The sequence below is a fragment of the Macaca mulatta genome, chromosome 4 (assembly GCF_049350105.2).
Source record: "Macaca mulatta isolate MMU2019108-1 chromosome 4, T2T-MMU8v2.0, whole genome shotgun sequence".
Classification (NCBI taxonomy): Eukaryota; Metazoa; Chordata; class Mammalia; order Primates; family Cercopithecidae; genus Macaca; species Macaca mulatta.
Genome location: NC_133409.1, coordinates 149,075,366 through 149,090,406, shown reverse-complemented (window position 1 = coordinate 149,090,406; position 15,041 = coordinate 149,075,366). Strand labels below are relative to the sequence as shown.

Sequence of the window (15,041 nt, the reverse complement as noted above, 5' to 3'; positions counted from 1 at the left end):
GAACTTCCTGTTCTCGCGGGAGCTAAAGGCGGGACTGCCACGTCCGAGCAAACCGGGAAAGGAGAGGATCCCGGAGCTGGTGAGAATTCTCTGTTTTTCTCTACCATCCTTTCTAAGCCTTTTCCTTACCTAATGAGTCATAGAGACGAGGGCCCAGAGAGTCTGTAAAGTGGCTGGTGAAAGACTAGTGTCCCAGGGCCCTACATCCGGGAGGGGGTTCGGGATAAAGAGAACTAGTCTTGGGAACAATGTAGGTAGGTGGGAACTTAAGGGAATGGGAGAGCGGCCCATAGAGGTGGACGGAGGGCGCTATTGGAGTAAAGCTGACCCTGTGTAGGTATAGAGTTGAGTCAAGTGGAGTCACTGTCTCTGTCCCTCTGGTCAGCGTGATGGCCAGAGGCCTGGGGGCCCCCCACTGGGTGGCCGTGGGACTGCTGACCTGGGCGGCCTTGGGGCTTCTGGTGGCTGGACTCGCGGGTCATGACGACCTGCACGACGATCTGCAAGAGGACTTCCATGGCCACAGTCACAGGCACTCACATGAAGATTTCCACCATGGACACAGCCATGCCCATGGCCATGGCCACACTCACGAGAGCATCTGGCATGGACATACCCACGGTCACGACCATGGACATTCACATGAGGATTTACACCATGGCCATAGCCATGGCCACTCCCATGAGAGCCTCTTCCACAGAGGACATGGACATGACCATGAGCATAGCCATGGAGGCTATGGGGAGTCTGGGGCTCCAGGCATCAAGCAGGACCTGGATGCTGTCACTCTCTGGGCTTATGTGAGTCTCCAGGGGATGGGAGAGAGAGGGGCTGGTTCTGGATTGTTGGAAAACACCACAGTACTTGACCCTGACTCTCCCTCACCAGGCACTGGGGGCCACAGTGCTGATCTCAGCAGCTCCATTTTTTGTCCTCTTCCTTATCCCCGTGGAGTCAAACTCCCCCCGGCATCGCTCTCTACTTCAGATCTTGCTCAGTTTTGCTTCCGGTGGCCTCCTGGGAGATGCCTTCCTGCACCTCATTCCTCATGCTCTTGGTAAGTAACCTCTGACTTCTACCTCAAATCTAACCTATTTTGTTCTTTGGGGGAAAAGGGTTCTTTCTCCTTTATGATCCCTGACCTTTCGATATTCCCCCAAATACACACCCTTTGTGTCAGATATTCCCTCATCTGGTTTTCCCCCCATCTTCCAGAACCTCATTCTCACCACACTCTGGAGCAACACGGACATGGACACTCCCACAGTGGTGAGGAAGAGACAGATGGGGATGGGAGCTGGGGTGCTGGGGAAGGTCTGTCTCTCCCTATTCCTCACCTCCTGCACTTGAGGAGGAGGAGTCTGTAATGCACATCTCCTTTAATGTCTCAATGCCTCCATTCCCAGGCCAGGGCCCCATTCTGTCTGTGGGACTGTGGGTTCTCAGTGGAATTGTTGCCTTTCTTGTTGTGGAGAAATTTGTGAGACATGTGAAAGGAGGACATGGTCACAGTCATGGACATGGACACGCTCACAGTCACACACATGGAAGTCATGGACATGGAAGACAAGGTGAGCCCAGGAACAACTTTCCCGAAAGCTGACTTGCCTGCCTCAGAATCTCCTCATCTTACGGCCCTCAGGAGGGAGAGGACATGTTGGAAGATCTGTTCTCCACGCTGACTAACTCTTTTCTTCCCTCAGAGCGTTCTAACAAGGAGAAGCAGAGCTCAGAAGAAGAAGAAAAGGAAACAGGGGGGGTTCAGAAGAGGCGAGGAGGGAGCACGGTACCCAAAGATGGGCCAGTGAGACCTCAGAATGCTGAAGAAGAAAAAAGAGGCTTAGGTAAGGGCCAGAGTTGGTCATAAATTTGGGCAAGGGACATCATCACAAATCACATGGAATATGTGCTGTGGGTAATGGCAGGTGTCTCGGAAACACTAAAAGACTGGGTGTGAAGTGGTCTCTGAGGGGAGGTGTGAGAATAACTGACCAAGATTGAACAAGTGGTGATGGAGGCCTCTGATCATTTTCTCTTCTCGTCCTGTACAAGATCTGCGTGTGTCAGGGTACCTGAATCTGGCTGCTGACTTGGCACACAACTTCACTGATGGTCTGGCCATTGGGGCTTCCTTTCGAGGGGGTCGGGGGCTAGGGATCCTGACCACAATGACTGTCCTGCTACATGAAGTGCCCCATGAGGTCGGAGACTTTGCCATCTTGGTCCAGTCTGGCTGCAGCAAAAAGCAGGTTGGTGATGTCTGCCAAACACAGCTACCTCAAACCCTTTATTTCTCCTCACTCACCCTAAACCCAAATAGCCTCTTGTTAGTTCCAAACAATTCATACTGTCATTGACAAGTCCTCTAGAAATGAGGGGAAAGAAGTTCTGGTTACTTTGTCCTTTAGCTCAGTATTTCTTAAACTGTGGTCTATAAACCATCTGAATGGTTTAGTGGAGTCTTACACACACACGCCTACTCAATCAGAAAGTCTGGAAAGGACCTCTGATCGCTAAGATTTTTCAGAAATTGTCTATTCTAGACTGCCCCCTCCTCTCTTTTTACTTTGATGTTTAGTTTCCAAATCCATGTCCCCTATACCTATACCCCACCAGCCACTTCTAAACCACTGATAATATTTAGCTATTGGTGAGTGCGTTTTTCTCTTTTCTGCCCATCAGGCAATGCGTCTGCAACTACTGACAGCAGTAGGGGCACTGGCAGGCACAGCCTGTGCCCTTCTCACTGAAGGAGGAGCAGTGGGCAGTGAAGTTGCAGGTGGTGCAGGTCCTGGCTGGGTCCTGCCATTTACTGCAGGTGGCTTTATCTACGTAGCAACAGTGTCTGTGTTGCCCGAGCTGCTGAGGGAGGCATCACCATTGCAGTCACTTCTGGAGGTGCTGGGGCTGCTGGGGGGAGTTGTCATGATGGTGCTGATTGCCCATCTCGAGTGAGGCGTGGGATAAACTACTCCTGCCCCAAACTTCTACCCCTAACTCCAGGTCAGTGGTGTGTAGAGGTTGGGGGCCCTGGCCAGGGACATCTGCCAAAGGAAGGAACTGTAGACTGGGAGAATGGTTACTTTGGCATTAGGGCCTTCAAGGGCTGGCAGTCTTAGAGGCTGGAGCAGTGAGAATGAGAGGCCAGAGGGATGATAGTGTTGGGCACCCCTTGACCATGTTGGGGCCATGAAGAAGGTTGGAAGGGAGAGGGGGTGATGGCAGCTTACCTGGTGTCCCCTACCCCACCTGTTCTCGGAGAACCAAGTTGCCATACAGAAAGTTCTCCAAGGTCCAGTTCCCTTTCTCCCACCAGTCGGTGAAGGCTTCAGAGAAGACCAGAGTCCTGGACAGAGAGGGTAACAGGAGGAGTCGGGGATAAACATCAGACATCAATCATGTGTCCTAATTTGGGAGTGATTCCGGGGGATGGGGGTGGGAGAGGGTTAGTTGGTAATCTCATGGCCTGATTTTTTTTGTTTCTATTCCTTTTATATCACTGTTCCACTCGAGGGGGAGGGGTGGCAACCGGAAATAAAGTCCTCCGATCTTCCGCCCCACATGCAGTCTTTGTCTTTTTGGGGGGAATGGGGCCCCCTGTCTTCTCCGCACCCGGGGCCCCTAAGCAGCAGTGTCTGGCCACGCCCCCGCAGTGGGAGGTCGGCCTGCGCTGGTGGCCACAGATGGCCTAAGGCTGGCGGGTCTTTGATTGGCCCCGGCTTTGCCCTGGCCACACCCCCCTCTGCGCTGGGATTGGCTTAGTGCTGGGGTTCCCACCCACCCACAGGCCGCAATGGCGTCTCAGCTCCAGAACCGGCTCCGCTCCGCACTGGCCTTGGTCACAGGTTGAGGGGGTTCTCTCCTGGGGCGGTTTGGGGTGTTGGAGTGATGTCAGGGTCTTGCCCTTGGAGTCCGCGGCTGCTGTGACCTCTGACCCCTTATCCACATTTTACTAACTTTCTGCCCTGTGACCTCTGATCTCTGCCGCCTCCTCCCCTTGCCCGGTCCGGCGTGTTCTGTCCTACCTCAGGTGCGGGGAGCGGCATCGGCCGAGCAGTCAGTGTACGCCTGGCCGGAGAGGGGGCCACCGTAGCTGCCTGCGACCTGGACGGGGCAGCGGCACAGGAGACGGTGCAGCTGCTGGGCGGGCCAGGGAACAAGGAGGGGCCGCCCCGAGGGAACCACGCTGCCTTCCAGGCTGACGTGTCTGAGGCCAGAGCCGCCAGGCGCCTGCTGGAACAAGTGCAGGTGAACGCCAGGCTACCTTACCCCTCTAAAGCTCTAATATTACCTCCACTGCCCCGGCTCTTTGGCGGGGGGGGGGTTTTGATGCGTAACTTCCCCCTCCCATAGGCCTGCTTTTCTCGCCCACCATCTGTCGTTGTGTCCTGTGCGGGCATCACCCAGGATGAGTTTCTGCTGCACATGTCTGAGGATGACTGGGACAAAGTCATAGCTGTCAACCTCAAGGTGGCGATCTCTGAACCTGCTACTTTTGGCCCCCTTAGCCTGGAGAGGGAGTTGAAGGAGGGCTGTCACCCCAGCTGATCTTTTCTCCCTTGTTACCCTTTCCCGCCAGGGTACCTTCCTAGTCACTCAGGCTGCAGCACAAGCCCTGGTGTCCAGTGGTTGTCGTGGTTCCATCATCAACATTAGTAGCATCACAGGAAAGGTCAGGTTGAGTTGGACGAGGTCAGCCAGCCAAGTGGCATAGAGAGGAGAACTCCTCCTTGAGACTCCTGACTCATTCCACATCTCTGACTCACCTATAGGTGGGGAACATGGGGCAGACAAACTATGTAGCATCCAAGGCTGGAGTGATTGGGCTGACCCAGACTGCAGCCCGGGAGCTTGGACGGTTGGTCAGATGCTTGAGGGTGCTGGGGAGCACCTGGGGGGTCTGAAGGAGGGACCAGCATTCAGCCTTCTCCAGAATCAGCAGCCACTCTCCTTCCCACAGACATGGGATCCGCTGTAACTCTGTCCTCCCAGGGTTCATTGCAACACCCATGACACAGAAAGTGCCACAGAAAGTGGTGGACAAGGTAGGAGGCTGTGGGTGGAGGGCATAAGCATTCAGAGACTCAATCTCTCTGGGCTTCACAGAGAGAGAATACTGGGCACAGTTCCTGGCAAACATTAAATATTCAATGAATGTATGAGGAATGAAAACAAAAAAGGGTCACAGAGTCAGTCTTCAAAAAAATCCATAAAAGCAGCTTTCACCCACATGAGTATTTCCTTACAGATTACTGAAATGATCCCGATGGGATACTTGGGGGACCCTGAGGGTGAGCACTGAATGGAGAGGAGTCCCTGGGAAGGGGGCCTGAATGAAGAGATCCCCAAGGTTTTGGGATTTTCTACGGGACTGGTGGTTGGTGTCTGTGGAGAGGTTTGTGGGGAGGGATGTCTTTGGTGGGAGATTATAGCTATTTTGGGTCTATAGGAGTGAGCAGGATTCTGCCCTCTCCCCACCATTCTCGTAGATGTGGCAGATGTGGTCGCATTCTTGGCATCTGAAGACAGTGGATACATCACAGGGGCCTCAGTGGAAGTCACTGGTATGAGGCCAGCATGGGGAGGGACAGGGCAGAGAAGTAGAACCCAGACTATATGAGAAAGCAAGTAAGGGGAGTCTGGAGCCACTGGGAAGGGCAGAGGTCCCAAGGCCAGGGACAAAAGTGGGCACCCCCTAGCCCATTTGTCTCTCCACCCATGCATCTGTCCAAATGTTTCTGCCCCTCCCAGGAGGTCTTTTCATGTAACCGCCTCAAGGACCCTGGACTCTGCTCACCCCCCCATCACTCTGCCTGGCCTCCTGCTGATGAGGACTCTAAGTTCCCAGGCTACAAAAGGGGTGGCAGTGTATGGCTCAGGAATGCTGAATATGGGAAGCAGGGGTGCTTGTGACCCTAATAAATTCCAAATCCTCTTCCCTGCCACCTCCGGTTCTTCTTGTGTCCAAGCCCTCAGACCCTTCCCCACCTCCCCCTCCTTTCCCTTTCCCGAAGGATTGTTCCCTTTCACTGCCTGGTCTCCCAGGGCAACCCCCGCCGCCGGGTGTGAGAGGAAAGAGTGTGTGTCACTGTGTATGCGTGACACTCCGGGTCTTTTTGGAGGGAGGGGTTTCTGCATCACCCCTTTCCACTGGTTCTGCAGCACCAGTCCCCTCCCCCCAACTCCCTGGGTTCTTATGGTCCCCAAGGTTGATTTGTTCATGGCCTCATCTTGGTGTCCAGTCTGGCCTTGAAAGGGGGTCTTGGAACAGGTGGCCCTCCCCCACCCCTCTCCTTTCTCTGAGTCCCCCCCCTCCCCTTTCTCTCCACCTTACAATAGCTGCAGCCGGCCTGGGGTCGGATGGGGGGGATTAGGGGAGGGGGCCAGGATTAGGGGAATGAACCAGCCGATGAAAGGGGCTGGAGAGAGCAGGAGGGAGGGGGCTGGAAAGAGGAGGAGGAAGGGGAGGGGGGTCTGCGCTAATCGACTCTGGCGCCCACATAAGGACTGGCCACGGACTGAAGGAGAGGACAGGGAAGTAGGGGGGAACTGGGGTGGGGGGCGAGGGCACCCACTGCTGCCTTGTCCCAGAGACAGGCCACCCCCTGGCAGCCGCAGCCCAAGTCCGGGAGCCTCAGCTCGGGCGGGGACAAGACGTCCATCAGGGTCTCTAACTGCCCCCTACCCCCTCGCTCCGTATCCCTCTCATTCCCTACACTCAATGGGGATCGCTCTGCCCCTTCCTCTTCTCTTTCCTCCCTATCCCCTTCGTTTACTTTAGAGTCCTGGAAGAGGCTTCTGCCCACTTCCCACTCCAGACATTCTGACCCTGTGTACCCCACCCACACGCGCACCCCCACTCCCCAATGGGAGCCCCATCTTGTGTGTGTCCCTGTTTCCGCGTGGTGTCTCCATTCCTCCCGTTCCTCCCGTGCGCCTCCCTCCCTTCCCCGCCCCGGGCCGCGGCTCCTGATTGTCCAAACGCAATTCTCGAGTCTATGGCTCTGGCCGAGAGTTGAGTCTGGACGTCCCGAGCCGCCGCCCCCAAACCTCGAGGGGGAGAGCGGGTCGGAGGGTCTAGGGAGAACCAAAGTGGAGGGTGGAGGGAGTCCCCAGGGTGGTAAGGGGAATCCCGAGCACATCGGGACCTAGGTGCGTTCTCTGGACTAGAGGGCAAAAGCGGCAGAGGATCTTTTGCAGCCTTTTTCCACGGAATCCTGGAATGGGGGTTACGGAGAAGTAAGGGGGGTTGATCCCCAGAGTCGCCAGGGTACGCAGAGTGGGGGAGGTAGCCCTTTTCACGAACCCTCTGTCCCCTCCTGGGGTCCCAGATATTCCAGGCCCCGCCCCCTGGAGCTGAGGCCCTGGGTGGGGGCCTCTGGAAGGGAACCGAGGCTAAGGTTGTTGGCCGCGCGACGGTGCTGGGCCGGGGGCGGAGACCGTGGTTCCCTAAGTGGCGCAGAACTCCCGGGACGCAGGATCCTCACGTGGGACGAGCTCGTCCCGTGGGCGGGAGAACCTCGGCGTCCACGTCCCATCCCACCCGCGCCGCGAATGGCGGGTGACGTCTCCGCCGGCGGGGGGGCGGGTGTAGCGGAGGAGCAGGCGGAAGTGACGTAGGGCCCCAGCGCCCGGGCCATGGCGGCGGCGGTGGCGGGAGCTGCTGTCTGAGCAGCAGTTGCGGACCCAGCGAACTTGGCGCAGGAGCCCGGGCCTAGAGAGAGGCGCGGCGGCGGCGGCGGGAGCGCGAACGGCTGGAGCTGGGTGAGGGGCAGTGCCGGCGCGGGGGCGGGAGCGGGGGCGGAGAGGGGCGCTTCTGGAGGGGCGGGGTCTGCGCGAGGGGCGGCCCCCCTAACGCCCTCCTCCCCTTTCCCCCACCCCCAGCCTTCCTCGCCTCCTCCTCGGCTGTAGAGCCCTGGTGGGGGGGGTCTGTGCCCGGTCACCATGACGACGCCGGCGAATGCCCAGAATGCCAGCAAAACGTGGGAACTGAGTCTGTATGAGCTGCACCGGACCCCGCAGGTGACAGGCATTCTCCCTTTCAGGCTTACCCCCTCCCGCAAACCCCTCCATCCACAGACCCCATCACACAGCTTCTTTTCCATAATTTGCTCTATTCTGCCCTGCCTGGCCCTATCTGAATCACCTTAATCTTTCCAAAGCACTTCGCATTTACCTCATTTAATCCTCAAAACAGTCCTGCCAGAGAGGTGGAGCAAGTATTATTGTCTTCATTTGAAAGATCGCAAACACAAAAATTACCTTCCCTGTTCCTCATTCAGTATTATAAGTCAGTGCATATAAGACTCACCTTGCGAGTTTATTAAAAGCAGAGCTTCATGCTCCCCAACATTCTGATTCAGTAGTGGATTGGGTTCTCAGAATCTGAATTTTTAACAGGCACCCTATGGGGTTCTAATACAGGTAGCACCAGGACTTTAAAAATTTTTGTCGAATAGTTTTTCTCAGCCACAGATTTGTGCCATCTTCACTCCTAGGCCACTTAGTTACCTCAGATCCTCCTATTCCAAAGCTCCTACTCTTAGTTAATGGACACTAAAGTCTGTCTTTTCTCCATTTGCTCCAAGTCATCAGTCCTTCTCTTTCTCAGAATTCTTGTCTCGAATAGAGACCAGCATGGGTACCCAGATTCTGCATTCTCACTGTATTTTTCAAAACTCTTATTTTATGGGCTGCTGTTTCTAAAACCCCTTTCCCTCTAACCCACACCACCTTTCTACTCACTGATGCCTCCAGGAAGCCATAATGGATGGCACAGAGATTGCTGTTTCCCCTCGGTCACTGCATTCAGAACTCATGTGCCCTATCTGCCTGGACATGCTGAAGAATACGATGACCACCAAGGAGTGCCTCCACAGATTCTGCTCTGACTGCATTGTCACAGCCCTACGGAGCGGGTAATAGGAGAGACATGTTTGAGATGAGATGAAGGGGTACAAAGTTAGGGCCCTCTCACTGGTCTTGGTTCAGCTTAGGCTTCAGTTCCCTTGACTGACCACTCAGGGCTTCCCTTCTTCTACCCCAGGAACAAGGAGTGTCCTACCTGCCGAAAGAAGCTGGTATCCAAGCGATCCCTACGGCCAGACCCCAACTTTGATGCCCTGATCTCTAAGATCTATCCTAGCCGGGAGGAATATGAGGCCCATCAAGATCGAGTGCTTATCCGCCTGAGCCGCCTGCACAACCAGCAGGCATTGAGCTCCAGCATTGAGGAGGGGCTACGAATGCAGGCCATGCACAGGTGTGAGGGTCAGGAGAGAAGCAGGAGTGGTGGGATGGGTCCGTGGATCAGTCTTTGTTGCCTGCTAGCTTCTAAGCCTCAGCATCCTAAGAGCTGACCACAGACTGATCATTAGGGCTGGAAATCATGGGTATAAATTGCAGTTTCTTAGTAAACAACTGGCACTGCTATTCTTAAGAAAAATATAGGGCTGGGCACAGTGACTCACATCTGTAATCCCAGCACTTTGGGAGGTGAGGATGGGAGGATCACTTGAGCCCAGGAGTTTGAGACCACCTTGAATAACATAGGGAAACCTCATCTCTACAACAAATTAAACATTTAGGTGGGCATGGTGGCACATGCCTGTAGTCCTACCTACTTGGGAGGCTGAAGTAAGGGGATCCCTTGAGCCTAGGAAGGAAGTGGAGGCTGCAGTGAACCATGATCATACCACTGCACTCCAGCCTGGGCGAAAGAAAAAGGCCCAGTCTCAAAAAAAAAAAAAAAAAAAAGAAGGAAAAATACAGTTTACCTCTTGACTTTCTAGAAGTTAGAACAGTAGAGCGATTTTGAGAATAAGCTCTGGATTTATACTGCTGGAAGTTAAATCACCTCCTAGGCCAGCATCTCTCAGTCTTTCATGTGTATCCAAATTACCTGTAGATCTTCTTCAGATGCAAACTCTGATTCAGTATGTCTACAGTTGGGCCCGAGAGTCTGCATTTCACAAGCTCCCAGGGGATGTCTGTGCTGCTACCACATTTTGAGAGGTGTCAGCCTATGATTGCTAACAAGTTACTTAACCTCTCTAAGCCTCAGTTTCCTCAGCCATAAAATAGAGATAATATAATTACCTGTGTCATAGGATTCATTGTATTAGGTGAGGGGATTGGTGCAAAACACTTAGCAGAGTGCTTAGCACACAGTTAGTGTTTAATAAATGTTAGGTATCATCATGAGGATTTTTCTTATCTCTTAATTCTCTGAAGTTTAAAGTCTAAGCCCTTTATCCTGGATGCTTTCTAACCTTAATCACTTGCTTCTACAGGGCCCAGCGTGTGAGGCGGCCGATACCCGGGTCAGATCAGACCACAACGATGAGTGGGGGGGAAGGAGAGCCTGGGGAGGGAGAAGGGGATGGAGAAGATGTGAGCTCAGACTCCGCCCCTGACTCTGCCCCAGGCCCTGCTCCCAAGCGACCCCGTGGAGGGGGTGCAGGGGGGAGCAGTGTAGGGACAGGGGGAGGCGGCACTGGTGGGGTGGGTGGGGGTGCCGGTTCGGAAGACTCTGGTGACCGGGGAGGGACTCTGGGAGGGGGAACGCTGGGCCCCCCAAGCCCTCCTGGGGCCCCCAGCCCCCCAGAGCCAGGTGGAGAAATTGAGCTCGTGTTCCGGCCCCACCCCCTGCTCGTGGAGAAGGGAGAATACTGCCAGACTAGGTGAGGAGCCCTGTCCTTCCCCCAGCCACTGAGAAACCAAAGATCACAGATTTCCATCAGAAGTGGGCTTTGCCCAAACCCAAAATACTACCCCAACCCAGAATCCATTTTGGAAAGCCCCTACCTCCAGTCCCCATCTGAGGCGTCCTGGCTCTAAGCCTGTCCTCCCTCCCACTCCAGGTATGTGAAGACAACTGGGAATGCCACAGTGGACCACCTCTCCAAGTACTTGGCCCTGCGCATTGCCCTTGAGCGGAGGCAGCAGCAGGAAGCAGGGGAGCCAGGAGGGCCTGGAGGGGGCGCCTCTGACACCGGAGGACCTGATGGGGGTGGCGGGGAGGGCGGGGGTGCCGGAGGAGGTGACGGTCCTGAGGAGCCTGCTTTGCCCAGCCTGGAGGGCGTCAGTGAAAAGCAGTACACCATCTACATCGCACCTGGAGGTGGGGCGTTCACGGTGAGAGCTTCTGAGGGCAGTAGTAGAAGAGGGGAGAGGAGGGAGGGTGATCTGGGCCACATAGAACTATGAACCTGGTCTAACTCATCAGCACTCTTCCCCTATATATCCTCCATCTCTTTCTATGTCCCTTCTCCTTTCCCATCATCCGTGTCCTTTTTTGCCCCATCCCTTTTATTATTCCTTTTTTCTTTCTTTCTTCCTCCCTTCCACCTTTTGCCTCTCATTCATTTCCTTTTCCATCTTCTCCAACTTTCTTCTCTCTTTTCCTCCCCTCCCCCTTTTACTTCCTCCTCAGACGTTGAATGGCTCGCTGACCCTGGAGCTGGTGAATGAGAAATTCTGGAAGGTGTCCCGGCCACTGGAGCTGTGCTATGCTCCCACCAAGGATCCAAAGTGACCCCACCAGGGGACAGCCAGAGGAAGGGGACCATGGGGTATCCCTGTGTCCTGGTCCATCACCCCAGCTTCTTTGTCCCCCAGTATCCCCAGCCCAGCCCGCCAACAAGAGGACACAAATGAGGACACGTGGCTTTTATACAAAGTATCTATATGAGATTCTTCTATATTGTACAGAGTGGGGCAAAACACGCCCCCATCTGCTGCCTTTTCTATTGCCCTGCAACTTCCCATCTATACAACGTGTTGGAGAAGGTGAAGAACCCTCCCCTTCACGCCCTCCTACCAACAACAAACGTGCTTTTTTCCTCTTTGAAACCTGCAGTTCTGTGTGTCTGTTTATCAGGAGTGTAGAAGAAAAAGGGAAATAGATTGGGGAGGGAGGCCTAGAAATAATGTAAAATCAGCGTTGGAAATGGGGAGAAAATGTCGGGTTATTCATGATATGTCGTCGGAAACTCCAAATTAGCAAATATGTATGAAAATAGGAACTATCTATGAAGCTGGAAGACAGGATAAAAAACAGGTGCCAAGTCGGACCCCAGACTTCCCCTAAAACTTGAGTCGCCCAGGCTGAAATCCAGGGTTTCAAGACTAAAGGGAAAGCAGGAAAATGGCTCAAAAGAGAAAGGGATGTTTGTAGATGTGGGAAGGACCGTGATGTTTGGAAGTCACTGTGAGCAGCTGGTTTCTATAGCTGGAAAGAGGGAGGAAGGTGGGGAGGGCTGCGGAGGAGCTCCCTGTTCCACATCCCGGTCCCCGGGCCACCTCCCAAAAAAGGGCAGGCTGGGCTGCGGACTAGGAGTGCGAGTGCATAGCCCTTGCCCGCCGGGCGGCAGGGCTGAGCGGAGAGAGGGCCGCCCGGGAACTGTAGTTCTGTGCTGCTCCAGGCAGCGGCTGAGAGCAGAGGACTGGGGGCATCAAGGAAAGCCGCGGCTGCCTTACCGGCCTCGAGTTCCTCGAGCGGGGCTGGGCACCAAGCCTGAGGCTGAGGGGACAGGGGCGCACGACTGCACTCCCGGTCCGAGGCAGTGCAGGGATTCGGGGCAGATGAACCGCCTCTCCAGAACCGACTGCTGTTCCTTCCACCACCCGCAACCTCTCTGCCCCTCACTTCCTGTTTCCTCTGCTCTCGGTACCCCCAGCCCCTCCGGCCCCAGATTCCTCCCCCTTGCTCAGTTCTCTGTCTCACTGGCAGAGGAGCCGGTCGTGTTTCCCTCTAAAGCCCGCTTGGCCCTCCCAGTTCCGCAGCTGGGCAGCCCACCCGCCGATCCGATGGCTCCCTTCTCCACCCTTGGGATTTCTTGTTTGTTCGGCCTCCTCCCCAGTACCCTCAATCCCGCAGATGCAGGTGGGCATCCTCCAGCCCCAGCAAATACTGCGGACCAGTTGGGCTGGCTGGTCCCTTGCCTGCAGAAGCAGACAACACCCTCTTCTACCCTCATAGGAGCCCCTTTCTACACCCACTTCCCTGGAACCCGTGATCCTGACTCCCCTCCTCCCGGGCCCCAAGCATCCAAGAGGTGAATGGTATAAGGGGAAGTTGTAGTGGGAGGCAGATGGGCGTTGTTCCTGGAGTTTCAGGGTAGAGAAGCAGGTGGGGAGGAGTCGGGTGAGACACCGAAGTGGAAGCCGAAAGTCTGGAGTTAACCTGACTTCTGGCTCCAAGAGCTGCTGGGATTGTCCTCACCCTCCTTGTCCTCCCCAGCCCTAACCACCCGGCAGCCTCTTCTCTGTCTCTGCTGCCCGCCCCGCCTTCACTCTGAAACAGCCTGCCCCCTCCCGGGTCCCCAGTCTTCACCTTGGCCCCACACGCCCCCCTCTCTATCACATTTCGTTTCGTGCCCCCCCCTCACCCCCACGGCCTGGTGCGAGTGTTCTTTCGCCCTCCTACCCCCGTGACTGAACCTCACAGACATGGCTGTATATTTAGGTAACACCATGTGAGAGACACACAGGAACCCGTTTCCATCCTGGCTCCACCGGGGCATTTCCTTTCCAAGTCCTTCAGTCCCTCCCGATCAAGCCTGGGTTACTGGGTCAGGCAAGGTGAGAGATACAAAGTGTGCAAAAGAAAACGTTACTATTTTGTTGAGGAACAAGATACATGTGCAATAGTTGACAATGCAGAGGAACAGGGTAGAGGAAGAAGGGTCGATACAGTATTAGAGTCAGACAAACCTGGGTTCAAATCAGCTCTGCCACTTAGAAACTGAGCGACCTTGCACAAGGCACTGGGTCTTCCCTCTGTTTCTTCACTTGCAAAATGGGGGAGAATAACAGGTTGCCCTGAGAATTTAGAGATAATACAAGTAAAGTTACATGCCTAACAGATCAGTGGGTCTCCCAGTGTGGATCCCAGACTAGCAGCATCAGCATCGCCTGGGAACTTGTTAGAAATGCAAATTCTTGGGCCCCACCCCAGATCAGCTGTTTGAGAAACTGGAGGTGGGGCCAGCAGTTGCATTTTCCCAAGCCTCCGTGTGCTTCTGATGTTCTCACAAGGCTGAGGACACTGCAGAAGATGCCCCACAAAATGTTACCGCCGTGCCTTACAGTATAAAGAATGGCAAAGGGCCCGTGCGGGAGGCTCTGTGACTCCCAAGCAGGAGGATCACTGTGGGCCAGTGGGGAGGTTAGGAGCAGCCTCACAGAGGAGGTGGGACTGGGCTGGGGAAGGAAACAGAGAAGCCTTTCTGCAGTGGGTGAGGGAGATGGGGGGAAGCTCCCTCTCCCTTACCCTACCTACCACCCAGCACGATTTTACCTCTCTCAGGCTTCCCAGTCTCCAAAGCAGAGCAGACCGCGTATCTGAACGCAGAAGCTGAGCTCTGGAGCCCAGAGCCTCAGGGGCCTGAGGGAAGGTTCCCCCAGGAGACCCCTGCCCAGGCAAGGCCTAACTCTGAGGGCCCTGTCCTTGCCTGGCAGCCCTCAACGCCCTGGTAAGTTGCTCACAGGAGGCTGTGCTCTGGGTTTCTCCACCTTCACAGTCCACCTCAGCGAGGAGGGAGGCCCCGCTGAAACCACCAGTTGGGTGTGGGGCTTAGCCTCTCCTCTCCCACCTCTGTCTCCTCTGCTTCCTCCTCCCCCATGCTGCTCTCACCTCTTTCCCCTCTCCCTGCAGGCTGGGAGCAAAGGAAGAGGAGGAGAAGAAGAGAGGACAGACCCAGCCCTCTACCTCCTATGACACTCCACCCGCCAGCTGTCACAACCGACCCTTCCCCAACTCCCCTACCAGGGACCCCCATCTCCACCCACAAATCCACTCAAATTTCCTGCCTGGAATGTGGAGTCTCTTCCCACTGCTCTCACCTCTCTCTACACAGCCTGGGCAAGGGACCCTTCCCCTCCCCCTAATATAGGAAGTGCTTCAGCCAAGGGGCCCACCTGGACCTGTATGAACACTTTCACACAGGTGATAGGCCCTATTCCTGCAGAAAGTGTGGCCACAGCTCTTGCCACAGCTCACACCTGGCCCAGCACTGCAGCACACACCTGCCTGAACC

At 55.2% G+C, this 15,041-nt stretch overlaps 4 protein-coding genes and 1 non-coding gene across 10 annotated transcripts in view; all 5 read left to right on the top strand.

Annotated features, from left to right (window-relative positions):
* The window catches only part of PFDN6 (prefoldin subunit 6), a 150,610-nt gene that overhangs the window by 59,758 nt on the left and 75,811 nt on the right, over positions 1-15,041 (top strand). The gene's annotated exons all lie outside the window — the stretch shown is intronic.
* Positions 31-3,560, top strand: SLC39A7 (solute carrier family 39 member 7). 3 transcript variants are annotated; one of them, XM_077998283.1, is made up of 8 exons: positions 31-79; positions 386-532; positions 905-1,057; positions 1,216-1,269; positions 1,407-1,571; positions 1,704-1,844; positions 2,053-2,249; positions 2,683-3,560. In XM_077998283.1, the coding sequence occupies exons 2-8, from the start codon at positions 481-483 to the stop codon at positions 2,953-2,955; spliced, it is 1,035 nt and encodes a 344-aa protein (XP_077854409.1). In that variant the 5' UTR covers positions 31-79; positions 386-480; the 3' UTR covers positions 2,956-3,560. The 3 variants fall into 3 exon arrangements, with proteins under 3 accessions (XP_077854409.1, XP_077854407.1, NP_001248073.1); XM_077998281.1 differs by having other exon boundaries at positions 386-800; positions 889-1,057; NM_001261144.1 differs by having other exon boundaries at positions 50-800; positions 889-1,057; positions 2,683-3,500.
* HSD17B8 (hydroxysteroid 17-beta dehydrogenase 8) lies at positions 3,776-5,945 on the top strand. Of its 2 annotated transcripts, none has more exons than XR_013416105.1 (9): positions 3,776-3,845; positions 4,031-4,248; positions 4,354-4,470; positions 4,580-4,672; positions 4,773-4,858; positions 4,961-5,045; positions 5,249-5,350; positions 5,490-5,564; positions 5,752-5,945. XR_013416105.1 is itself a non-coding variant. In NM_001114958.1 (9 exons), exons 1-9 carry the CDS (start codon positions 3,794-3,796, stop codon positions 5,766-5,768), a joined length of 786 nt encoding a protein of 261 aa, NP_001108430.1. The 2 variants fall into 2 exon arrangements, 1 of the variants encoding a protein (NP_001108430.1); NM_001114958.1 differs by having other exon boundaries at positions 3,794-3,845; positions 5,249-5,291; positions 5,752-5,768.
* On the top strand, positions 6,951-7,060 carry MIR219-1 (microRNA mir-219-1). The gene has a single exon (NR_032049.1). It is a non-coding gene; the product is annotated as a microRNA mir-219-1 (primary transcript).
* RING1 (ring finger protein 1) lies at positions 7,617-11,853 on the top strand. 3 transcript variants are annotated; one of them, XM_015136067.3, is made up of 7 exons: positions 7,617-7,764; positions 7,885-8,022; positions 8,758-8,918; positions 9,047-9,262; positions 10,293-10,682; positions 10,863-11,136; positions 11,435-11,853. In XM_015136067.3, the coding sequence occupies exons 2-7, from the start codon at positions 7,945-7,947 to the stop codon at positions 11,534-11,536; spliced, it is 1,221 nt and encodes a 406-aa protein (XP_014991553.1). In that variant the 5' UTR covers positions 7,617-7,764; positions 7,885-7,944; the 3' UTR covers positions 11,537-11,853. The 3 variants fall into 3 exon arrangements, with proteins under 3 accessions (XP_014991553.1, XP_028702689.1, NP_001108431.1); XM_028846856.2 differs by lacking the exon at positions 9,047-9,262; NM_001114959.1 differs by lacking the exons at positions 7,617-7,764; positions 7,885-8,022 and having other exon boundaries at positions 8,767-8,918; positions 11,435-11,536.